Source organism: Protobothrops mucrosquamatus, unplaced genomic scaffold (genome assembly GCF_001527695.2).
Source record: "Protobothrops mucrosquamatus isolate PMUCROS unplaced genomic scaffold, P.Mucros_1.0 scaffold_177, whole genome shotgun sequence".
NCBI classification, from domain to species: domain Eukaryota; kingdom Metazoa; phylum Chordata; class Lepidosauria; order Squamata; family Viperidae; genus Protobothrops; species Protobothrops mucrosquamatus.
In genome coordinates, this window is record NW_015386253.1 from 4107091 (window position 1) to 4134994 (window position 27904).

The 27904-nt window shown below is 36.2% G+C and overlaps 1 protein-coding gene across 1 annotated transcript in view; it reads left to right on the plus strand.

The window, feature by feature from the left end:
* The window catches only part of LOC107293525 (copine-4), a 132660-nt gene that overhangs the window by 98632 nt on the left and 6124 nt on the right, over positions 1-27904 (plus strand). The window contains exons 7-9 of the mRNA XM_015822682.1: positions 8074-8172; positions 20389-20475; positions 22442-22501. Of these exons, the coding sequence (XP_015678168.1) occupies positions 8074-8172; positions 20389-20475; positions 22442-22501 (246 nt within the window). The remainder of the gene's footprint in view (positions 1-8073; positions 8173-20388; positions 20476-22441; positions 22502-27904) is intronic.

A 27904-nucleotide genomic window follows, 5' to 3' on the forward strand; every position in this document is an offset into this window, starting at 1 on the left:
GAGATATTTGGTAGGAGGGCGGTCTTGCAAATAACTAGGTCCATTGCCATGGAGCGCTTTAAAAGTTGTTACTAACACCTTGAAGCGCACCCGGAAGGCCACCGGCAGCCAGTGCAGCTCGCGCAGGAGAGGTGTTACATGGGAGTATCTAGAGGCCCCCAAAATCCCCCGCGCGGCCGCATTCTGAACTAGCTGGAGCCTCCAGGTGCACCTCAAGGGGAGCCCCATGTCTTATTAGAATTCTTTATTGGACAAGTGTGATTGGACGCACAAGGAATTTGTCTCCGGTGCATAAGTTCTCAGTGTACATACAAGTAATAGTGATAATCATGATCATAAACAACATGAAAATACATTCATCATAAATCGTAAAATACAACACATTATCATAAATCATAAGATGCAACACTTAGTGATAGTCATAGAATACTAGCTAAGCAAACAACATAAATCATACTAGGATACTAAAAAACAATATAAATTGTAAGATACAAGCAACAAAGTTATAGTCATAAGAAGATGATAGGCAGAATAAGGAGTATCATAGTAATACAGCTTTACTAAGTAGTTTGACAGTGTTGTAGGAATTAGTTATTAAGCAGAGTGACGACATGGGGGAAAAACTGTCCTTGTGTCTAGTTGTTCTGCTTTGCAATGCCCTATAGCATTGAAATAGTTTATGTGAGGGGTCTGTTGATATTTTCACAGCCCTCTTTCTTGATTGTGCAGTATACAGGTCCTCAGTGAAAGGCAGACTGGTAGCAATTGTTTTTTCTGCAGTTCAAACTATTCATTGAAGTCTATGTCTGTCTTGTTTGGTTGCAGATCCAAATCAGACAGTTATAGAGGTGCAAATGACAAACTCAGTAATTATTTTGTAGAACTGTATCAGCAGCTCCTTGGGCAGTCTGAGCTTTCTGAGTTGGCGCAGGAAGAACATTCTTTGTTGTGCTTTTTTGATGACATTTTTGATGTTAGGTGTCCATTTTAAATCTTGAGATATTATAGAACTTAGAAACTTGAAAGTCTCTGCTGTTGATACTGTGTTGTCTAGTATTGTAAGAGGTTGTAGAATAGTAAGGTTTTTCCTAAAATCTATCATTTCTACAGTTTTAAGTGTGTTCAGTTCAACACTGTTCCAGCTGCACCACAAGGCTAATTGTTCAATCTCCTGTTTGTATGCAGATTCGTTGTTGTCTCGAATGAGGCCAATCACTGTTGTATCATCTGCAAACTTCAGTACTTTAACAGAGGGATCCTTTGAGATGCAGTCATTGGTATAGAGAGAGAAGTGGAAGAGCACACAGCCTTGGGGGGGGGGGATCTGCCCTAATAGTACAGGTATCTGATGTGATTTTGCCTAGCTTCACTTGCTGCTTCCTGTCTGTTAGAAAGCTTATGATCCATTTACAGGTGTGATCAGGCACAACTAGCTGATTTAGTTTAGTGAGAAGAATATCTGGAATGATGGTATTGAATGCTGAGCTGAAATCTACAAAAAGCACCCTTGCATAGGTCTTTGGAGATTCAGGATGTTGTAGGATGTAGTGCAGAGCCATATTAATAGCATCATCTGCCGATCTATTTGCTCGGTAGGCAAGGGACTAACAGGATGGTTTTCATGTGGGCCAGCACTAATCTTCCAAATATTTTCATAACTATGGATGTCAGAGCAACTGGTCTGTAGTCATTCAGTTCTTTGATGGAGGGTTTTTTCAGCACTGGGATGATAGTAGAGCATTTGAAGCAAAAAGGAACATAGCATATCTCTAGTGATTTGTTAAGTATGCGGTGAAGATGGGGGCCAATTGGTCAGCACAAGCTTTCAAGGAAGAAGGAATTGTCTGGGCATGGTGCTTTTCCAGGCTTTTGTCTGTGAAATAGACCTTGCACATCATTTTCTGTGATTACCAGACGTGGAGGGCCCAAGGGGATGAGGTCAGTTGTAGGAGGTGTGGCTGTTGTTGGTGTATCTGAGATGGGGATGGTGGAGATTGGTGACAGTGATTTCTTCTCAAACCTACAGTAAAATACATTCAGGTCATCTGCCAGTTGTCGATTTCCTTCAGCATGGAGAGGGGGTTTGCTGTAACCGATGATATTTTTGAGAGTTTTACATGTTTGCTGGTTCACTTGTTGAGAACTGATTCCTTAGCTTTTCAGAGTAGCTTCTTTTTGCTGTTGTCTTATAAAGAGCAACCAGAATTAGGAATGGCAGGAGAGATCAAGTATTGTGCGATGAATCTGAATGTATTCCTATGAGATCTCAAAAACAAAGCAGATAAAATCAGGAATGAAAGACAAAATCAAGAAAGTAAACAGAAATTAACACATGAAAGTCCAGAATATAAAGGCGGAGAGCACTGCAGAGCTAAAGTTTGAAAATAAAATTAAAAGAAAAGTCTGAAATTTCAGGATCCTAGGATGTCAAGATAACTAGAGAAAAGTGGAAGCAGATTAGGATATTATTTCCAGCAAACTGACTGCATCTTAGCTAGATATTCAAACCTTCTTTGCTGACTCTTTTATTCCAGCTATTTCTCAGATAAGAGACTGAATGTTTTCAAGAAGCCTCTTTGCATTTCAGTCGCTGTGGAGACAGAGGTTGCAATAGTGAGCTTCTATATACAGATAGCAGCCTTTCAAGAGATTTGAGAGAATTCCAGATTCTGCTTTAAATGCAGGTTAAACTGAGCTTGCACTTTCCTTTTTATTGAGAACTGTTCTCTAATCCTAAAATCTTTCCTGAGTCATTGCTTAGTCATTTATAGACCTGACCATCTAATCTTCAGTGATAAGACCCCAAAAGGAGAGCCTGAGAATTTTTTAAAAAAATGTAAATGTTATTTACTCGTACATAAATACTGATTATGTATGGTTAATTTCATGAAAGGCATAGTTTTTGCTTGTATGGTTAGTGTGAAGATGCCATTATTAAAGATAAAGCAGGCACTTAAGCAGACAGGACAAAAAGCCAAGAATCTTGTACAAAAGATCCACTGGGAAGGAAGATAGAAAGGAAACACATTTTTGAGGAAGAAAAAAAAAAGTCACCTGAACTAGGCAAAGGAAGTTGGATCTGAGCAACTAGAAAAACCTAATCCTGATTAATCAAGGAAGCAAGAACATTGGGGGATAAAATGGGATGCTGAAAACCGCTCACTATTTTGGATCCAGAATTGGTGGCTTCCACTCCCCTCGCTAGTGCCTAATTGAGAAGGATGTGGGTAAGTGCAGCTGAATGTATATGTGCATGTGACAAAGAGCAAATGTATATTGTAATCAATGAAGTGTTGCTATTATTTTAAATTCATTGCATCTCCATGAATTCCCCCCAAACTGATGTGTCTTAGTATTCTGTGGAAAGTGATTTATGTGCACTCCTAGTTATTTCAGCTGTTATCATGGCTATTGACCAGGGCTGTTGACCTGGGTTCTTGTCTACTTTAGTTGCAACTAACTGAACAAGCCAGGAAGAAAACGGGGGGGGGGGGATGTTACAAGAGCCACATGCCTGAAGAGTCTGAGAGTTTGAGAGTGACCATAAGCCAAACTTTGGAGCTATGTAAGCTTGGTTGTAACAAAACAAAACAAAACAAAATATAATTTGCTCTATCTAACCAGCTGCAGGATAAACTGAGAGGCATAAGTTCAAGAACAAACAGCTTATCATTGTTTTCAAAATTTATTATTGAGACCTGAAGATTTCTAAAGCCAAAGGTTTTGAGTTTTTTATGTCTTGTTTATGAGTGGGAAAGATGATAAATCAGAACTGGGGAGAATGAAGCATTGATCAAAGTAAATAAGGTCTAGCAAAAAAAAAGATCAGTTCATCATGATGAAGAAATGAGTACAAGAGTTCTAAAAGCAATCCAAAGTCACCAAAGGTGATCCAGTAACATAAGGGCAATACTAGATATGTACTGAATATAACTGAGTAAGAAATTGCAGATTTAAATGTCACAATTGAGATGTTTCCCTGGGGTCTCCTAATATTGCTTGTTGTAAGAAACCATGGCCTTCTTTATGCAAGATCTTAATCTCAATTGTTCATTGCACTTTATTTCTCACTCCCTTCATTTGCCAGCAATGTTTAGGTCTTGGACTACCAAGATAGGCAGAACCAAGCACCTTTACCCACTGTTTCTTTTTGAGTAGCACTGCTAAGTTCTCTTTCAAGTCAGTTTGCCAGTTGTGAGTCTGATGGTTTTTATGCCTTCTCATCCAGAACTAACAGAATCTTATTCTCATCTGCATATTTTTCTGAGCAGAGATAACACTGTTGCAATTAGCAGCTGTCAGGCTATTTATTGGACATTCCTCTTTATAGGTAAAGCTTTATTCCTGAGGAGTCCTGTTTTGCAGGCTCCAGTGCATCTTTGTGCATGAATTATATGCATCTATACTCTGAAGGTTTGACAAGGCTACAGCCTCTAACTCACAGTTGTCTTAAATTACATAATTTATAATTGGTTTTAAGTTATAGGAAGATAGATTCTGGTTATATATGGAAAGCATCTGCAGAGTGGAAGTAGTTAAATGACAAGGCCAATTATGTAGGGATGTGGTGGAGTTGCCTTTGCTGGCTTCGTTCAAGCAGGGGCTGGTCAGTTTTCTGAGATACTTTAATTTGGATTCCCACACTCAGTGACATGATAGATTTGAAATAATTCCTTCCAGTTTATAGATTCTACAAGCCCCAATCTTGAGTGGTATAAAGAAAGAGGCTAAGTTCTCAGGGAAGGGATATCAGTTATGTCCAGTGCTTTTTTTGTTTAAAAAAAAAAGGTGCCAGAACTCACACACATCATACAATCCACCTTGCCTACCCTACAAAGTTCTATCCAAAAAAGGTGCCGGAACTCCGTTCTGGGCATTCTATGACAAAAAAAAGCCCTGGTTATGTCAATAACCAATAGCTATTTAACTTAAAGACCATGAAGTACAGGGCAGAGTCTTTTGAAACACAGAAAAGGCAGGAAGAAGAAAACATTTGATTTAAATTGCCATGAGTGAGAGAAAGAGAACTGTATCCTGACAGAAGACAATCAACTTGTTAATGTATCTTGAGTGAGTTCTTATTTAACCATACCATTTACAGTATCACTAAGATTTCTGCCGTGTTCAGGCTTAACAATAAGATTTTTTGTTTATAAAAATATTAATATATTACCAAGGGCATCTGTAAGAGGCTCAAAATGAGAAGATAGTCACTGCAATGATATGACTGAAGTTTAGCTTCTTTTTGCAGTGTTGCATGCCTGACTTGCTTTAAAAAAGGATCAAAACTTTGTTCATGAAGGAGCAAGTGCTATCATGACTTTTTTGACCCCATCCTTACCTTTGCAGACACCCAGTATCTTATCCTAATTTAAGAGATTCAGGGGTGGTTTATAGTTTGACAAAATAAAGTAAAAATAAGTACTATGGAAATAAATAAAAACAATAGAAGTTAAGTCACAGGGGTGGGAACATTGCAAATTTACAGCCAAGTCTTGGTTTGAAAATTCTGACAGTAGACCAGCCCCAATCCTGAGCTTCCTACTTCAGCATCTTGAGATTCAGATTCCTTATGATTAATAATATTCCAGAAATGTTCCAGAAAAAACATGAAATGTTTCCAGATACTTGGAATTAACATACAACCTTTGAAAATGGACAGGCTGCATGGGGCTGATAAGAATAGCTTTATTTTGGCCTTCCAATTAATCTGAAAAATTTGAAAGTAGTCAGTGTGTGTGTGTCCATGTAACACTGTAACGGTATGTAGGAAAGATCTTGGGAGACAAGCAAAAAAATTCTGCTTAGGGACTGATCATATAAGAGACATCATAGCAACTGCAACTGAATATTGGGCAGAAGGGGACTCTTTATAGTTTCTCAGGCTGTAAAGAAATCAGTGGGGGAATTATACTTTCAGTCTTTCAAGATTCTGTTCTTGTAGCTTTACAATAAAGTACAATTAGCTTTCTTAGGTTGTGTTTCCTATTTGGTCTACCTGGTAAGGTTAACATGCACAATATGTACCATGATCACTCAGGCAAGAGGACTATATATGGTATATTGATCAAGGTGATCAATATATCATATACCATATACCAATAAATTAATATATATTAACCAGACATCAATCGTGCATCTAAAACTTTCTCCTAATTACAGTTGTGCAAACAACTCTGAGATAATGTTAGTATTTTGTGTCCATGAACTTTGGTACTAAATCATCTGGCTTTCTAAAGTTCTAGGAACTACTCTAAAGTTAGGAGTTTAAAAAAAACAGCTTTAACATGTTAACCTTGACAGTCTTAAATGTAATTTGGGATCTCCAATTAAAATTCAAACCTCAGACAATCCTTTCTCTTTTGAACCAACTTTCTGACATTCTAATAAAAGACTGATAATGAATGGATCATTAACACAATCATGATCCTTTGTCTTTTTCTTTAATCAGCAAGTGGCAATTTTGTGCACTTGTTTTTATAAGTGGTAGGATGAGAAAGGGAGTCAAATGCAGTTGTGTATCATGTAAAAGTATCTTCATCAAGGAATAAAGGCTTTGTGATTGAAGCTATTTGGTATGCATTTCCCCTTTTGTAAAGAAAGAGTAGAAGACACTGTACAAAATAATGTACAAAATCCTGAGGGTGTAACAGGCTCTCAACTATTACCATAGTTCTCCAGTTTACCATAGCTGTAGGGGATTAAACCATTTAGTTTACAATTTCCAGAAAAGTCTGGCTCTGTCACTCACTTACATAAAATATTGGCTCTGCTTAGAAGTAATGGTGCAGAATCATGGTTCAGTGACAGTGTACTTGCTTAACATGTAATAAATTTTAGAATCAGTTCCTTAAACCACTAAGAAAAGATCACAGTCTGAAACTCTTGAAGGTCATTGCTCATCTATGCAGAACAGAGATGACAATCTCTTCTGCCTCATAGGCTGTATGTATTATCGGAAAAGTAGTTATACATGCTAGTAGGTACCTCCTTTGTAATCTGGGTCTTCACTATCTCAGTAGCACTATAAGTAGGAAAGCAGTAGGAGAAAAAAAATCAGTCTAATAGCATGAATCATAAGTATTCAATGTCAAATGTAAGCAATTTTTTATAAATTTTTTTGAATATCAGTTCTTTGAATATCTTATTTTTCTCGCTTGTGCCTTTCCCCTAAGGAGATAGTATTTTTTTGTACCAGGTTAAAGACACTATTAAAGTAAAATAAATCTGAGTTTCTGTTTAGAAAGCATTCCACAATGAAAGTTATGTACATTATAATAAAATGTACATAACAAGACATAGAGTTGTGGATATTCAAGATGCAGAAGGGGATCTTTGCTGATACGAATTGGAACAAGTATTAGATGAATAATCACAATAGGACGAAAATGCATAATGCCAAAATTCTGATGTACTATGTATGTATCAGAAAAAGATGAAGCAGGGGATCCTTTCCTTAATATTTTCCACAATAAAGCTGAATTTAAGTTGAAGGAGGTAGTCCTCACTTAACAGCCAGTTGTTAGCAACCATTCAGAGCACGATGAATCCCCCAAAAGATACTTATGACTTTAATGATTAGAAAACATTCTTTGGATTTCTTATTTAATAAAGCTCCATCATTATTTTTTAAGTTTCCATATGAGCTGACAAAAAGGCCATTGTCTAAAAGTCTTATTTACTTTAGCAAGTGGTCCCTCTAAAGCAGCTGCAAATTTTTTAGATCAGCATGAAAGCCAAAAAATCTGAGTGGCTTTAATATATATGAAATGGGATGCACACCCCTTCCCAAACATAGATGGAATATCTGCTTTGTACCATGGCCTTGTTAGCCCTGACGAACCATAGTTAAGGTTTGAGATTATTGCAGGACTCTTGGTCCAGTTGATGGCTTTTGTTGAGATGTCCATGGATTTCAGGGTAGAAATTTCTCATTTCACTGTAGAGGGGATATTAAGAATTTGAACATGGTTTGTACAGTCTTTAACTGATATTTTTCTCCGTAAAAAAGAATTGTTTCTGTTGTTTTAATCAAAATTCTGGGATTTTTTAGTTTTTATATTTCTCTTTCAGTGCATAGTCTGGGACTGGGATTCCAATGGCAAGCATGACTTCATTGGAGAATTCAGTTCAACTTTCAAGGAAATGCGAGGAGCAATGGAAGGAAGACAGGTAGTTTTAGATAAATCTATGTTATTTGTAAATAAACAGATGATCTATCAGAGTAATGGGAAAAAAGTGGCTGCTGTTTTGCTTACACTATGGTTTTAAGAATGCTTTATGCAAGAAATTAGACAAAGATATATCTTGGCAAATAAATTAAACACTTATAGAAAGAATACAGTTGTCATATGTGATCTGGAATCAGCTCATCTGGCAGAAGAGAAAGTAGCTGAGAATGTTTTTGGTTGAATAATCATCTCAAGCACGTTTGAGATAAACTGTCATAACAGCACAAGGAGCCAGTAATTGCACTAGCTTATTAATGCTATATATGGAGTTACATGTAAGAGGAATTTACCTGGATCCATCATCACATCTAGGTGTTTTTCCTCACCTAGAGATATCAGTAAACAGTAACGTGTTTTACATCTCAGATTAAAATGGTGAATACAATTGATTTTGGCCACTACCAACAGCCAGCAAACACAACATTTTTACAATTGGCATCTATGCTGTCTTTAAATGTCAGGAATTATTTCAATAGGAATTGGGGGTAAATTTTAATTGGAGTTTTTGAGAAATCCTATTCTTTCCAGAGCAGCTGGACTTCATTCCTAGAGTCTTTCTAAAAAAAATTATAAATTGGAAAGTTCTGGGTGACCAAAGTTGGAAAATATAACATAGTTTTACCATTTTATAATGGTTTTAAAAATATAGAAAATCATATAACACTACTTTTTGGCATTTTATCACTAAGTTTTGGTAGCAGAGAGAGAGATGGGCAGTTAAGAAATAGGAAATATAAATACATGCTGCTAGTGCTGGTTTGGATCAGGTAAACCAGACTTTTGGCTTTCCTGCACTAAAATTAATATTATAGTTTATGTTGCAGCTTTCTTATAACTGGGGGGGAGGAAGGGAAATGAGGGATCAAAAGAAGTTAGGCATTGTTCTATATTTTTAGCTATCTACTTTATTCTACCATAATAAAATAAATTGAGTTTACAAATCAACCGTGAATTAAAAGCTGCAGTAAAAAAACCAGAACTCATTAATTATTACAGTTCTGGTTAGCAGCTCTGATTGATGACAGTTGTTAGATTTGACAAATTATTGTCATTTTTGTTGTATAATACTGGATACTGGATTTATTAGGTTTCATCCATTTAATTAAGGCAATTAAACTGTGATATTTATCTATTTTCTTTCTGTAATAGTAAACCAAACAACAGATGATCTTCAAAATGTTCTAGCATTTTCCACACCAAAACAGTTGGATTATAAACATTTTTATAGGACATTAATTCAGAAGTATCTGAAGATATGTCATAGGTTGCAGTGACCAGATAAAAGAACTGGGATGAATATGAAATATTGTTGTAATAAGTAGCATTGTGCAGAAACCACTCAACTCACTCTGCAGGATAACTATTAGGCTCTGGAAATATCTTGGCTTACTGGGCATCTAATCTTATTCCCAAAGAAAGAACAGTTCTATCTTTGCTAGGAGTATTCTCCTTTTAACACTTAAATAGAAATTCCCATTAGCTCCAGATAACCTATTTTAAGTACAGTTTCATCAGCAATGTCCAACCTGCCTCCAGTTTTTCTAGTCAGTGTCTTGTATTGTCCAATTAATTTTATCCCCATAATCTACTCTGTCCAGAGGTTGGGACTGGGGTGATCAATAATTGTTGGACTCCTAGTGTTACTATTATCTTCAAATATTTTGCTGATTTCAGAATTCCTTCTACATTCTATTTTCACCAAGGTGTTCTACACACACTGTCAAAATGTGTTATAATATCTATCTATGGTATCAGCAAATTGGGGACAAAATTTTGTGCATCTTTTGCAATTAAGACATAATGAGTTGGAGCTGTCTATATACTAAGTGAACACAAATCTGTCCAAAATGGTCCTGAATTGATCTGGGTTCAAGTTTTACTGTGATTTGGAGCATAGCTCTAATAATTAGCCTTTCTTTTCCCAATCTCTATTGCCATTTACCCTTATATAGATTTATCTGAACAACTGGAGCTTATCATGAAAAAGAGAAATCCAGTATTGCTTAATCTATTAATTTCAAAACATTAGTTGGGGAAAGAGTGTTTGTGGCTAGGATGCTTTTAATCTTGCATTTAAACAAATTTTTAATAAAAAATAAGCTAAAACTATTTATGTGTGCCAAGGAAATTCCGCTGCTCAGCTGTAAAAAAAATAGCCTTAAAATGAAGTTGAACCTGAACAATTAGCAGTGGGATTATTATATAACTGAAAAATATGTTACCATAATAGAAAATAGAATAGACAAATTAATATTGAAAAATATTCTTACATTTATACTCTCCATGCAAATTTCCATAAAGTGGAACTGTTATATAATTTGTCTTTAAAATGTAAGTCTGCAAACATTGAGCTTTGGTTGTTCAGAAACTATAATTACCTGAGCTATATTGTTCATTATAAAATATAAAATTGGTGAATGGTGAATCTCTGCAGATGACATCAAATAACCATCTTTGGCTGATCTTGTAAACTAAGTAGAGTCTGCAGTGGCTAGATTGTGGATAAGGAACCATTTGGGAATTCCAGGGCTGTGAATAGGCTGCAAAATTGGAAAATAGACCAGGAGAAGGCATGGGCAAATACTGCCATTACACTGAAAAGAAAGTAGCAGGGGGCCCATCTAAATAGACAAAACATCAAGTTAAGATAAGATCAAATTTTTAAAAACCCTGCAGATATTAATTGGTGGGGGAGAGGGATTAGGATTGGCAGCTAGTCTAGGACCAATATGTTAGAGTTTACAGCTTCCCAGCACAAAAATAAGCCCAAAAAATAAGCACACATTCAAAATGAGCAGGAGGCATAGTTTAGAAAAACTTTATCTATAAAATATATATAAACATGATACATACAGTTTCATTCAACTCTGGGGAACATCAATAATTCTTAACCTGGGGATCAGAAAAAAACACAGAGAAGACTAAGATATGCCCAGACCTAGGCTGGATCACATGCCTCACACAGCCAATACTGTGTCTTAATCAAAAACAGTTCTCATTGGCTGGTTTGTTGCTATGGCTATTCCAGTTCATAAAATTTCTTACACAGTGACACTCCTCCCTTTATGACTGGAATAGACATAAAACCAAATAATTTAATACTCTTCCCATGGTGTACTCCACCCAATGGCTTGGTCATTACATCTGTCAGATTGTCATCTGAAGAACAATGAAACAAGTGAATTAGTTTACTTTTGATGTCTTCTCTGACATTATAATAGTTAATGTCCACATGCTTGCTTCTACTTTTCACTCTGTCACCTGTTGCCATTTTAATGCAACCAGCATTATCTTCAAATACTGTTACAGCTTCTTTAACTTCTATATTTAAATCCTTTAACAGCTGTACATACCAGGTTACCTCTGAACAGAGCAATAAATTCTGCCTCTGCAGTAGAAATAGCTACAGTTGTTTGTTTTCTGGACTTCCATCCAATTAAAATCCCTCCAAATAATACCACAAACCCAGAATTGGACTTTCTGGTTTGCACATCATTGGCATAATCACTGTTAACATAACATTTAACTTTAACTCTTCAGAGACCTGTATTTGAAGACCCAAATTCACAGTTCCCTTCAAATACCTGAAAATTCTCTTCACACCCATCCAATGCAACTGCGTTGGTGAGGCAGTAAAGTGATTTAAGATGCTTACTGCACAAGCTATGCCTGGTCTGTATCACTGTGACAGATATAACAGGCTTCCTATGGCTGACTGATATATCTCCTGATCACAGGCTTCACTTTTGTCCTTATCCAAAGTGTTGTGAAAATCTATGCTAATAGATACTGGAGCAGAATTACAATCCTTCATGTTGTATCTCTCCAACAGCTGCTCAATTTTCCTTCTATGACTGAGAACGTAGGCACCTTCCTCATTTTGTTGTATCTCTACACCAAGATAGTTTTGCATTTCACCCAGACTTTTCAACTCAAACTTTACTCCAATTGATTAGCAAATTCCTTCACCTGTGCCACATCCTTTGCAATGAAACAAAGATCATCCACAAATGCTAATAATTGGCAATCCCCACCATGGAACCTTGCAGTATATATGCAGCCATCAGCCTTACAACTCTTGAACCCAAGATCCTTCAATGCCACATCTAAACAGATGTTCCAGTTTCTGGCTGATTGCTTCAGCCCATAAATGGCCTTGTTCAATTTATACATAGTGCCAGGCTTTTTACTTTCATACCCTGTTGCTTGAACCATGTAAATTTCTTCCTCCAACTCTGCACTGAGGAATGCTGTAGTTATATCAAAGTGCCAAATTTTATGACCACATGCCATTGCCAACGCTAGTGCCAACCTTATAGTTTCACTTTTTACCGTTGGTGCAAATACCTCATCATAGTGCCCATTTTTCTTCTGCGAAAATCCCTGTGCCACTAATGTTGCCTTATATTGGACTTCATTGTTGGGTAACACTTGATTTTTGTTTACCCATTTACATCCTACAGCTTGTGGCAAAGTCATAGAGGTGAACACTTTCATTTCTTTGTCCATGGCCTCTTTCCACTTCACTTGCTCCACTTTGGATAGTGCCAATACATCCTGATAGTTTCTTGGCTCATCCCACATATTACACACCTTTACTTTCCCAGCAGAATACCTGTCAGGTCCCCTTGTTCCATCGCTCTGATCTGCGTGGCATTGACTGCTCTTGACTGTCAACCCTTTCCTGCTTCACATCACAGTCACCATCTTCTTCTGACTCCTTTTCTTGCTCTTTTTCAGCTTCTTCTCCCTGAACGCTGACACCATCACAAAGTGAGTCACCGTCACTAAGTGGATCATCCCCAGAATTGGCATCAATTTTGCCCCAATTCTGCTCTGCAAAGCTAGCAGATCTGGAAATTACTATACTTCTGCTCCCATCACTAAAGCGATAGCTCTTTGAGCCAGGCTCATAGCCCATAAACCTGAGCTTTCTAGCCTTCTGTTGCCCTCCTGATTGCCTTTGGAATAGGCACCCATGCATTGTTCCAAACACCCTTGAATGTGCTAGAGATGGCTTTCTCCTATATAGCACAGCATATGGAGTATCATTGATAGAGGAACTCCACAGCCTATTGACCAAATAATTTGCAGTCAACATGACCTGCTCAGATCAGAATCCTCCAGCAGTGAATCTTTCATGGTCTGCAAGACTCCATTTTGTCTTTCAGTCACACCATTCTCAGCTGCTGTGTATGGATTTGTATATCTATGTCTTATTCCTAGTTGTACCAACCACTGTTGAAAACTTGCTGACATGAATTCTGAACCCGTCAGTTTGCAGCTGGCATACTTGTTGCCTATATCTTCTTTATGTGAAGCTCACCCATTGCTTGAACTTCTGCAGCACCTCTGTTTTGCTCTTAAGCAAATAACAGAAACAAAATCTGCTGAAATCATCTACAATGACCAGTGCATACCTTGCTCCTCCCAAGCTGGCTTGCATTGGTCCTACTAAATCTGCATGTACCAGCTCTAGAGCCCTTGTTGTCTACCTTGTGCTCTTCTTGCTCACTGGGAATATCTTAGATTTCGATGATTTACATACTGCACAGTCTAAGTACGCCTTACGCCCTTTTAAGGTTAATCCCTTTGCAAACTCTGACATCCTTTGCAATATTCTGAAGCTGGCATGGTCAAGCTTTCTGTGCAAGAGATGAAAGCATGAATCATGTTATGCCACATTACCAAATGTTAGGGCACATTATATCTTTTGTGCCTGCAACACATAAAGATTATCTTGTTTTATGCCCTGTGCATTCCCATTTCTTTTTATGAGACATTTCCCATCCACAAATGTGGTCTCAAACCCTTGTTTGTCAAGACTGGAGACACTTAGTAAATTATGCTCCATTTCAGGCACACATAATACATTATTAAACCTTTCCTCCAGACATGGAATCAGCACACTACCTTTTCCCATGACTTTTGCCTTCTGGCCATTTGCTAAGGCCACTGCATCTCCTCCAGTTGAATCCAATCTGGAAAACAACTTAGAACAGTGATGGCGAACCTTTTAGAGACCGAGTGCCCAAACTGCAACCCAAAACCCACTTATTTATCGCAAAGTGCCAGGGCTGCATCAGCATTGTGGTGCCCTCAGGGGGGCTGGGGGATCGTGGCACACTGGGTAGGCATGGCTGCAGTGGTCACGGCAGAGTGGGTGAGCATGGCTGGGGCCAGTCCCTCATCATCTCCAGGGCATCCCCGGGGGGCCAACGCCACTTGCTCACTCACTTCCTGCCCTGTCACTTCCAAACGTGCTCACTACTCTAGCGAACTCTGCTGGGGCAACGGTGCGTGTGCCCACAGAGAAGGCTCTGAATGCCGCCTCTGGCATGCGTGCCATAGGTTCGCCAACACTGACTTAGAATTATTAACAATTGTTTGACTAGCCCCACTGTCTATTAACTATTTGTCTCTGCTATTGCTTTTGCAACAGCAGCCTGTCCATTTGCTATTATTCTTCCTTGTAAACAGTTTTTCTTTAAATAAGTTTCAGCCCCACAGACGAAGCATGTCTTTTTCTCCTGTTCTTTCCTTTTGGTAATTCTCTGCTGAGATATAATCTGATCTCTGTAGACAGTCAGTCTGCTGCTTTGCTCTCTCTGCTCCTTGGACCCCCATCTCAGGAATTTCTCCTTGTGGCTTTGTCTAAAATGGCATTTCTGTTCTTCTGAAATCAAACAGGCTTTAAGTCCTTCCATACTTAATTCCTGTTCTGGTCTGCATTCAGAAACGGCTGAAACAATGGCCCATGTTTAATCAAGACTATTTAGTACCAACAGCACCTTCTGAGATTCAAGAATATGCATTCCTCACTGTTCTAATTCAACAAACAGCTTCTGCATGTGGAGCAAATGCTTTTCTACGCTCTCATGTGGCAGCAGCCCAGCTCTGTACAATTGCCTCGATAATTGCACTATATTGCATGCTGAAGCACTCACATGGACACTTCTTAGCTTCAACCAAACCTCTTTTGCAGTTTTTAAGTCAGCTACATTTAAGAATTGTTCATCTTCCACATTTAAGATGATGTAAGCCAATGCCTTATCACGCCTCCGTTGATCTGCAGCTGCTAATTGCCCCTGGGGTGGATTAATCACAATATCCCAGAGCTCCTGAGCCTTCAGGAAGCATTCCATTTTTACAGCCCAAATAAGATAATTCTTTTGTCCCAGTCGAGGCAGAGAGCTCTCCTTTAAATCAGCCATTCTGCAAGCCTCCAGCTGAGCAGCCTTTTTCTTTCTTAATTCAGGCAGTCCCTCATCCGATTTTTACAGCTCCATGTTGAGCCTCAGTCTTTTTCTTCAGTCTGAACTGTGTGCAAGGGCTGGCTGGGATCTGGGCCCATAACCTGTTAGAATTTACAGCTTTCCAGCGCAAAAATAAGCACACATTCAAAATGAACAGGAGGCATAGTTTAGAAAAACTTTATCTATAAAATATATATAAACATGATACATACAGTTTCATTCCACTCTGGGGAACATCAACAATTCTTAACTTGGAGATCAGAAGAAAAACAACACAGAGAAGACTAAGACACACCCAGACTTAGGCTGGATCACATGCCTCACACAGCCAATACTGTGTCTTAATCAAAACAGTTCTCATTAGCTGGTTGTTGCTATGGCTATTCTAGTTCATAAAATTTCTTACACAGTGACACAATAAAATTTCTTACACAGTGACACAATATGCCTCTGATGAGGTCAGCAGGAGTTAATCTTAAAGAAAAAGCTTCTTTTATCATTGTAGTTTCCCTCTGGACCCACAGATTTTTAAAAATTATGTGTCCGAAGCCAATATTTCCATAGATATGCAACATGCAACATAAATCTAAAATAACTCTTGATTTGACCTTAACAAGTATTTAAAAAATAAAGGGTAGCATAGATACTGTTACCTAGTTTGGTAATGAAATGTCTGCAAGAAAACTAACAAGCTCAGAAAGGATCCCACACATAAATTGTCTTCAAAATAATCTTCAAAAAAAATCCAACAGCGATAATTGATCATAATAATACCTATTGATTTATATCTATCAGTCAATCAATCAATATGCTTAATGTTTTGACTGTCAATGATAATAAATGATTTATCACAGACAAACACAATTTATGTTATTATGATTATCAGTTTAAGACCAATGCTAATTGTCATTTTCTTTCTTGGATGAAATACTAACAATTCTAGTTTTTGGGTTTATAGAAAATTAAATTTTTTATTGTACTTACAAAAAATAAGAGGACTAAAAGAGTTGAGCGTTCAAATCCACTGGATTTAAACTTAAATTTTGAATTTCAGATTTTTTTTTTTAGAAATCTAACACTTAAATTATGAAAAATGTGGTTGCCTTTGATTTTGAATACCAACACATTTTGTCAATTTTGGACAGCTCCAAATGAGACTTCAGTATTCCCAATGGAGGAAAATAGGTGCAGTAAGCTGAAAGGAACAGATTTGAATGTTAAATTTAACACATCTCTATCTATGGTGTTTTCAATTAAATCGTGCAGAATATTGTTTTGTCTTTAGAACATTTGGAGTGCAGGGTGGGTGGGTGGAGTGTGAACTTGAGCAAGTACTCCAGAAAACAAAAGGGCAAGAAAATATTAAAAAATTCTCAGTAATATGTGTTTTTCTTTTTGTGTGTTTCTTTAGCTGGGAAAAAAATCTCAGCATGAATATTGAGATCTAAGAAAAAATGCTCAACTATCTGGGCTTTCTATTTTAGAAAAAACCCTCTTGTTGTCTTTCTGGATTGTGCAGGTCCATTTTAGCCAGACTACAAAAACAGAGGTGGATAATCTGTTAACCTTTTCTTTGGATATTGGCTTTTTTTCTCATAGAACGCCCAGAACGGAGTTCCAGCACCTTTTTTGGATGGAACCTTGTAGGGTAGGCAAGGCGGGTTGTATGATGTGTGTGAGTTCTGGCACATTTTTTTTTAGAAAAAAAGCACTGGCTATAATAAAAATCCCAGCTCTCCCAAGCTCTGATGTATGTCTATATAAGCAGGGTGTATATAAACTCATTGTTGTCAGAGTCCAAAATCATACTGTGGGATTACACATTTTCTACCTCGGAGAGGAGGGGTTAGCATAGTCTCATGAACAGCTCATGTATTCATGCTGAAAACTCTGCACTGAAACAACTGGACAGGAACAGCTATCAAATTATAATTAGTAATCATTAGAAAAAGAGTTAATGCCACAAGAAGAAATTAATTACAGAACATTTACACTAGTTATATCCATGATTCTACTTTTACTATTTTGATGGTAAAAGGGAACCTCCAGTCTCAGTGTGGTGTTATCAAAACCCCTTTTTTGGGAATTCCTGGAGACTTTCCTAGTTCTCAAACAAAAGTCTTCCTCAAATCAAGCTTCTATCTTGGGGACTACATGGACAAGATTATGCAATTTTCTTGGCAACATCATATAAATGGTATATCATTGATTGCATTCTTCCCATTTTTTTAAAAAAAACTTCTGATTCTAGCTTATGTCCCTAGAGTTTCCTTGTGGTCGCCCTTCAATTACTAAGCAGATCTGACTCTACTTAGCTTTTTTTTAATTCTCCAAGTTTGACTGGTTGTTACAACCAGCTTTGATCTTTTGCATCTATATTTCCAATATTCAGAAGATTGCGTTCCGATTTTGATGCAGAAACATACCAAAACTCTAAAACAGCCTTGGAAAATAAAAAAATGAAATGGGAAAAAAACAATTACAAAAGACAGATCTCAGCCAATGTACATATGTAAGCAATGTTAAGTCTTTTGGGATTGCTAAACAGTTGCTAACTTCTGGTTTTCAGAATGCTCACAAAATTGTATACCTTTTAATATATTGTGTTTATCAAAAAGGTGCTACCAGACTTCTTTGGTCACAGTAGACTAACGTGTCCTCCTTCCTATGCTGTCTTGCATATTTCTGTTCAAAATACCATTAAGTTCAGTGGAACGTATTCCCAAATACGTTGCACAGGTTTTGCCCACTAACTTGGAAATAAATTCCATTGAACTGAGTGAATTGCTAAATATCAGAGTGTGTTGTAAGTGTAAATTGTCATTTCAAGCAATCTGTGACTGCAGAACTAAGTGGCCTCTCCTAGCATGGCTGATTATTTACCCTTCAAAGAATATGTTCAAATCCATTAAATGTTTTCACAGAGATTAAATGCTTGTAGAAGCAGATGAGTCCACTAATGGACTGAACCAGAATAACATGCATAGGAAAAATAGGCAGAAAAATGCATTTATATTATTGGATAAAAATTAAAATAATACAAAAATAAAAATTAAATTTCTGGCTTGGCTGGAATGGAGAATAAATCAGTATCAATGCCTAATACATTAAGTAGCCATAAAATATTTTGTTTATTTGGAAATATATCCAGCAGTGATTTTATTTCAGTTTAAATTAATTTCTTAGCTATTCATCCATACGCATAAAATTTATATTAACACATTAGGACTTTAAACTATTAATCTCAACATTTACTTGTTTGTACTAGACCAACTTTCCCCAATATTATGTCCCTCACATGTGATGAACCTCAGTTTCCATGATCTCAATTCAGCCCAGACAATGGCAGTGCTGACTAACATATATACAGAAGGCATAAAGTTAAGGAAGGGGAAGGCTGCATTAGGGAATAGCACTTAATTTCCTTAAGGACTAGGACTAGACTGTTTATTAAGAAGAATCTAGGATCTGGGACTCAGTGCTTAGTTTGTTACCCCATAACAGCCTTTGAGAAGAAGTCACTGGACTGGATATCACTAAAGCATATGTCAACAAGGTAATATGGCAACTCATTGGCTCAGGTAACAGTTAGAGAACACTAGGGGAAATCTGGCCATATAAAGCAGCTTGTTGCAGTGTCCTTCAGGTGTATGGAGGACTATCTAGCTACAATTGCCATGTTGAAAATTTAAGGAGCTGAAGTATACAGATTGGGACAATGGCCAAATTGGGTATGGTTGTTACAAAATATTTAATTATTTTCAGTCTTGTTTTTTATGGACAAAAGAAAGCACTTCTTCACAGACTACAAAATTTACTATTGGAATATTCTTCCAAAAGTTTTATTAATAGATTTAGTTACAATAATTAAAGAGAAGTGAACTTATGAATACTAGCTGTTATGAGAGATGTGGTGGAGTTGGCATGATATACATACACTTCTTATAGGTTTCACAATGGAATAGAATAGAATAGAATAGAATAACAGAATTGGAAGGGACTTTGGAGGTCTTCTAGTCCAACTCCCTGCTTAGGCAGGAAACCCTATACCATTTCAGACACATGGTTGACCAGACTCTTCTTAAAAACCTCCAGTGTTGGAGCATTCACAGCTTCTGGAGGCAAGTTGTTCCACTGATTAATTGTTCTGTCAGAAAATTTATCCTTACTTCTAGGTTGCTTCTCTCCTTGATTAGTTTCTCCATTGCTTCTTGTCCTGCCTTTAGGTGCTTTGGAGAATAGCTTGACCCCCTCTTCTATGTGGCAACCCCTGAGATATTGGAACACTGCTATCATGTCACTCCCTAGTCCTTCTCTTCATTAAACTAGACATACCCAATTCCAGCAACCTTATATGTTTTATCCTCCAGTCCCCTAATCATCTTTGTTGCTATCTTCACTTGCAATCTTCTAGGGACAAGTCTTTGAATTAGTTAGTTTTTGATATAAATCAGAGGATTCTGATACAGTCTTTGGCTGCTTGTCCCAGAACTGTGATTAATATTAACTTGATCTGAGCATTCACCTGGAAGTGTGTAGACTCAAAATGTAAAATGTCAAGGAAATCTTATGAAAACTAATGAATTTTCTATATAGAAAAAAATCCATTTGCAGATCAGCAATCAATATGGCTTCTGATCATCTCTGTCATGTCCTTTATTTTGAAATGGTGATGGAATGATGGAATGGCATATGCCCATAATGGAACAACTTTGCAATAAGAGCTTGCCAAATCAAAGTTAGCAACATTCTCAAGTAGCTGAAATTATATTTACGTATTTGTTCTAATAGCTTGTGGTTGTTTTTTATGATGTTTTGTATAGATTCAATTGCACATTATGTAATCTGAGTAAATGATAAATGAAGACATGACTTTCATGCTTTGACTTATGTTTTCACAGGTTCAGTGGGAGTGTATAAACCCCAAGTATAAAGTAAAGAAGAAGAATTACAAGAACTCTGGCATCGTCATTCTCAATCTGTGCAAGGTGCTTTTATTTAAGCAGTGTTTTAATAATGAATGTGAAAGTATTGTTTTCAACATCCCTGACAAAATTAAATAGAGGAGAGGGAATTGGATTGCTGTCCACATTTTGTAGATTTTTATATGTGCTAAAAATAGAACATGTCATAAAAATGCATATTGTGGGATTCCCAAAGGTAGGATAGCAGATGTTGCTACATCAAGGTAGATCAACATTTTCATTGGGTTGACAGCTGCAGATCCAAAATGGGCATTGACCCTCATACATTCAATCTGTTAGCCATGTATATTCAAAGGAATACATTTGCTTAATTATACTAAAAGATATTGTTAAAGTTAAGTTTAAATTCTGGTTATCTCTGGGCATATCAAAAGAATTGTCTTTGTGTTTGTCATATTCTGGGACATGTTTTGAGTTTTAGATAAGATCAGCTATTCTTGGTAGTTTCCTATCCAACCTTGCTTAGCTTCTGAACCTAGCTAATGTAAGCCAAGGATATAGTACCATTACTGAACTTAGTTGTGCTCACAATACAGGAATTAACTGGATAATCTACTAGAAAAGAAAATGGGATTTAATAAATCAAGCATCATGATGCACTGAAGTTACTTCAGAACCATCCATACTTTAAATGCAATGGTTTTAAATGAAAAAGAAGTTTAATGTTTTCTTGGTCCAGATGATGGTAGCTACATAGCCTGAAATTGCCAGAAATGTAACCACTGGGTATCCAGATGGAGGAGTTAGAGAAACTTATTATAATTGAGACATTAATTGAGACATTGTCAGATCTGGTTAATACATGTATGGGAGACATCACAAACTCTCAGGGTTATAGGGAGATTTTTTTTTTAAGGAAAAACAACTTGGAAGAAAGCAGAAGCAATCCATTTCTGTATTGTTTCAGGGATAATTACAAAAATATGTCTATCTAATCACCATGTGTCAAGATTTACCAAAGGAAATCTTAATCTTTTTATCTCACCATTTATATTCTTAGAATTTGGCAAGATGTTATTATTCATGTATGTTTTCCTATACACTTATGTATTTTTTCATTGGATCAAAATGAAATTTTAAAAAATTAAGCAGTAAAGAGCAAAATAGTTGTACAGCATTTTGTAATTAATAGTTCTAGAAGCTCTCCACAGAAAAGAACACAAAGTTTTATTATTTCAGTGATGTATAATTCACTGTGGAATTATATCAAGAGAGATCGAAGTTTGGGGGTTTTTCGTAGTGCAGTCCACATGTATCACCTTAGGAAAGGATGTCCTACTCCACGAGGAGAAATAGATAGAAATAGCTCCTTATAATAGTGCTTGGCTTGGAAGGGTTATGAACAAATTGACTTTGAAGAATCATATTGTGGGATTCCCACAGGTGATGTTAAAACTATTTTGCTCTCTTCCTGCATTTGCAAAGACATAAGTGGAACTTTTTTTTCCAAGACACTTATTGCTCTGAAAAATAAGCAAGCACAAGATAAGCAAGCAGGAGTTAAGCAAGCAGCAACAATAGCAACAGAATGTTTCTTTTTTCATTCCCCCAACACTTCACATGATGGACAGATTTATCTTGAGTTTTACTGTCAATGGTGCACTGGTTTTGGGATGCTGTAGCAACCCTAAGTGTGGCATTGAACCATAGAATGTCGTCCATTTCTGGAAATCCCAAATCCATTCCCATTAAAAGACATCTCAGCTTGGAACTCCACATGATTATATAATCTCCAACTCTCTTTCAAAACAATTTTATGCTATGATTTTTTTTTCTCCTTTATGTAAAGATAGGGAGAAGGGAGGAATATTTATTTTTGCCATGAGGGATATTATTTCCTGTATCGCTTATTCTCAATGTTCTCTAAATTACTAATGGTTGCAAAGATATATATTTCCATATAACAGAAAAGGGAAATATTAAAGAATACATGATTTTAAACCCAGATTTATTACTTTCTTTACTCCAGATTCACAAGATGCATTCATTCTTAGATTACATAATGGGTGGCTGCCAAATACAGTTTACAGTAAGTATTTTATTTATTTCATAATACAAATATTTATTATTTTACATACAGGATAATAGACATGAAGTAATATCGCAAGGTTTTATTGAATTCAAATAAGATATAAATGTGTTAAAATACTTAATTTTTAATAATCTGTTGAAAAATATATCATATTTTAAGTGTAATGGTTTGTATAAATTATACTCATGAATAATGAAAACCTGATAGCATGTCAAATTTAATTTTGCCTATAAATATTTGGCATTTGCATAACTAATAATGTAAGTTAGATGCTCCTTTTCTAAAGCAGTGCCTCAAAATAAAGTGTTACATGGTTGTATCAGTCTTTGGATATTTATCAATTCATAGCATACATCTATTGGATATTTGGTTTGTTTTTCTAGCTTTGGTAAAGCCAGTATGTTTGAGGATTGCTATTGTTGTTTTTGGAAACAACATTTCCAAAAATGCTGGTGCATTTGAATACAAACTACATTCATTTGCACTTTTCAACTGAAGTGCCAATTGGAACACATTTGTCCTCCCAGCTTTATTTGAGATTTGTGAAAGACGTTTTCTGCTTTAACTCTGACTCAAAATGCATTTTAATCATATATACATTTTATGTTCATATGTAAACATATACGAACATATGTTTAATATCAAATGTACATATTTTGATATTATTATACACAAATGTATATATAACATGAAATGCTTATATATACACATACATAAACACAGAGAGAGAGATACAAATATGTGTGAAGTGAAAATTCCATGCAGCTATGTTTTTTAAAAAATAAATACAAATGAATACAGAAGATGGACAAAACAGATATGTGACTAAACACTAAGAAAGATGAACCTATGCTCTTAGATGGGGGGGCAATTAATTTTCCCAAGGGGCCATTTGGAAGGGCCAGCCCAATAGCTTCTGACTGCATTCCACCCACTTGCCTACAAGGCCACACTTTGCCCCAGGCGGCGGTGACCTGAGCCCAGGTCCCCTCACAAATGACCACGGCTGCCACCTCAGGCTGCTCCAGGTGAGGGGTGAGTGCAGTCACAGAAAATTGCTTTCTCTCCTTCCCCTCCCATGATCACCAGCCAACTGAAGGAACACAGGGGATGACTGCACAGAGTTGTACCCTATTTGGCCCCTTCTCCCACCCACTATGGCATTTTTATTTATATTTGATTTCTAATTTCCAATTGACCTCACATAGGCCAGACAGAGATAGCCAAAGGGCCAGATGTGGCCTGGAGGACCATAAAATGCACAAATCTGTGTTAGATCAATCTACAGACATTCCTTTTTGCTAGTGACATATTGTCCTCAAATATTAAAAACCATAAATCATTCTTACCAGACCTTAAAAAAATAATTGCCTCCTGTTTAAGTTTCTGGTTTCGTAAAACAGAAAATAACCTGGCAATAAAATGTTTGGTCATGATCCTGAAAGAAAAACTAGGGAAATATGTGTCTTCCCAGATATTAAGGGAAATTATGAACATGGATTTTCAGTTCCAACTTTCTTCCAATTCACCTTTTCTGAAAGAACATTCAAGGAAAATGTATCTTAAAATAATGGATATGAATATGACATTCAAATTTTCCTTGAGACATTCTCAAAAAATATAAAATAAATCTAGTAAAGGTCCATAGGAATTTATGTCATTAAGACATTTGTTAATCATTCAGATGCTATAAAGCTTTCAATGTTTTTTTTAAAAAAGAACTTTAGAATAAGTCCAGTTGAGCTCGGGAATTTAATTCCAGATAAGCATGTTTAGAATCAATGTTTATGTCTCATGGAAATCAGTGGTACCACAATTTTCAGAATTCACTTTAAAAGCTATTAACAAATTACTGTATCTATATCTATATATCTATATATATATCCAGTGCTTTTTTTCTAAAAAAAAAAAAAAAAGATGCTGGAACTCACACATGTCATACAACCCGCCTTGCCTACCCTACAAGGTTCCATCCATATCCATCCATCCATCCATCCATCCATCCATCCATCCATCCAGATAGATAGATAGATAGATAGATAGATAGATAGATAGATAGATAGATAGATAGATAGATAGATAGATAGATAGATAGATAGATATAATATTAAATGTATATTATTGTATTAAAATCAGTTTTTAGAATTGTGAATCATTTTTAACCTATAACATGTGAAGGACTGCAGTGCATTTTATATATAATGTAATTTATATGTGTGTGTGTGTATGTATATATATATAGCTAACAAAGTGAGCTATAGTGTGTGTGTGTGTGTGTATGTATGTATATGTAGCTAACAAAGTGAGAAAGAGCCTGTGGCCTAGGGGCTAACACATCTGCTTAACATGCAGACAGCCCAGGTTCGAATCTCAGAAGGGTATGTCTGGCTGATGAGAACTAAATAAAGTTCGAAATAGCTATCCCAATACTCCCTTAATTCTTTGTTAGCAATCCAAATTTTGAAAAACACATATGATGTCACAGTTAAGCGACTGCTGCCTGTGGATGGCTCTAGGTTGAGCTGATACAGGCAAAAGACTTCTCTCTCCCATATTTGGGGGCCGACAGGGTGCACTAAAGAAAAAGCATTCATATATATATATATATATATATATATATATATATATATATATATATATATATATACATATGATATGTGTGTATATATACACACATGCATACTGCAGACATTCACATGTTCTGTTATCTAATAATTGATTTTATTTAATACAATAATGATTATAACATCTGTGGCAATTTCCAGACAAGAAAACAGAGGAACGATAATTCACAAGGATTCTGATACCAAATTGAGAACTACATTTTACACTGGCAGTATTTCTGCAGAAACAGGTGCAGAATTCTGAAGTTCTTTGCAAGTCAGCCCACTCTCTTTTTGTTTTCAAATTAATTACGTCTTCAATGAGTTCAAGCAGGGGGCAGACAGTACAATGCAGCTGTGATCTGAAAGGCTGTTTGATAGGGGAGGGAGCCAAGTTGCTAAGCATGGGTTTGTGAACAAAAAGCTATAGTATGATGTACCTGCTAATTTGAAGAGCTAATGAGAGCTTTTGTAGCATCAAATTGGGTCTTCTGAAGATGCGCCTTTGTAAGCATATCATGTCTTGCTAGAAGTAATGTATCTGATAAATACAAGCAAATGCTTGTTTTTTCAAAACCATTTTTAAGACTCTATGGTCACTTTGAAGTGAAAGCTTTATTTTTTTTAAAAAAATGACTGTCTAAATTATTCTACAGCATTGTATTAGCAACGCTGATAAGAAAAGAAAAAATAATCCCACAGCTTACCCTACTGTTAAGGTAATAAAATTTATAGGGCAGATTTTCAGTTAGCTCACCTGAGTCAAATAGAAATGTTATCAAGAAAACAGTTGCTAATTCTACTCAGGAGAAAAGTGAGTTTCCGATAAATCTGACCAGAACATGGATGATGATTTTAAAATATGTTGTAGGTTTGAAATCCCACTGCTATTACCTGTTTTTTGAAATATAAATTTAATAGCAGTAAATACAATTTCAGATGGCCCTTCTTATTCACTCCCATCAAAGGAACTGGGATTTCTAGTTCATATTTCATGGATAATTGTCTTTTAAAAATACAGAGACGCATTCAGATTACAGCCCTTGTTTAAAAGTCAAGATATTCTATATGCGAATATTTTACATTGCCTAGGTTTGTTTTATAGCCAAAGGTGTTTATCCCAATAAATTTTGTGCCCTATCAAAATGTCTCAGATTCTTTACATCAAAATCCATAGGGATGGAAAAATATTTTCTTCATATTACAAATATGAAAATCATCAATATCTCATGACTGATTGTTCCTTTGAGAATTTAAAGTGGAATAGTTAAAGAACCCAGCTGAAGATCATAACTTTAACATAATATTGAGATATTTCATTCAAATATTTTCTACATTTCCATTACATATAGACAAATTTTAAACTGTATTTTCAGTTTTTTCAATGAAAGAATTTTAAATACTTTTATACAAAAATAGTTGAGTTATTCAATTCATACAACAGCTGAGTTTATAATTATATTCTACATCTAAAAGAATATCCCCTTTCTCCCAGAAATAGGCAGTTTTGCTACATTTCCATGAGATTTTTTCCCTTCCACTGAACATATTTTTTCTTTCTCCCAGTTCCTTTTTCGTTGATTGATTGATTGTACTATCTATGCAACCACATAGATTTTATCCAGAAGCATCTTTCCCCGATTTTTTTCTTCAGATCTTCCAAAGTGCCCCCAATCACTTTTGTAACTGAGTTCAACCATCTTGCTGTTGATCTCTTTCTTCCCACTTTCCCCCACAATATAGACTTCTCAAAAGAACTAGGTCACTGCATAATGTGTCCAAGTTATAATAATTTTGAGCCTGGTCATTCGTGTCTCAGTATTATGGATTGATTTTTTTAAATGATCCATCAGTTCATTTTCTTGGCTATCCATGGTATTCTCAGGAGTCTTCTCCAACATCCAGTCCAAAAGCATCAGTACTCTTCCTATCTTGCTTCTTTAAAAGTCAAATGTTCTCTTCCATAAAATATCACTGGAAATACCATGGCTTGCACAATTCTGATCTTTGTGGGTATAGAGATATCACAGCATTTTAATATCATTTCCAAAGTTTTCATGGGTTGCTCTACTAACTTCTTTTGAAAAACTCTTCTTGGTTTTTTTTTAATATCTGTTTCCATCTTCAATCCCTTTACAGATGTTATAATGCTGCTTTTTGTCTGTCTAATAGCTATTTGAAATTCTTTGACAAACTCCCTGCTATGTTTGCCTTTATGCGCCTTTGCTCTTCTTCTGCTCTTGGCAACCTCCATGGTTTGTTCTGAATCTCATTTGCTTTCTTTTATTTCTTACCTGTGGCAATCTCTTTCCACATTCATCCTTAATGCTATTCCTTTTTTATTTTTCTTGTCCTGAGTAGAAACAGTCTGATCATCTGACTGAAACTGCCCAATTCCATTCATCTCAATTTGCTGATGCCTAACGTTAATTGCACTTTTCACTATGTTGAGCACGTTCATGTTTCTTATGTTCTGTAAATCTGGATTTACAGCCTTAGATTTTCTTTTTCTAAATGGCAACTGCACATTCCAAAAACATCATTAGTATTCCAAAAGATCCTCAGTAGTATTTTGAGTTCTGTTCAGCCAGAGGGGTCAATTATCGCACACTGTATCATTTAATATTTTATATTGTTTTCTTGGTAAAATATAGGAGTGATATACCATCCCACATAGTATGAAATTATTCCTTTGCTCTTGTCACTAAAATGATCTTCTGCCTCCAGTATCTTCCTAAATCACTGATATCGAATATAGATTCCTGCCTGCTTTAGCTGGACAGCGAAGGTGACTGTG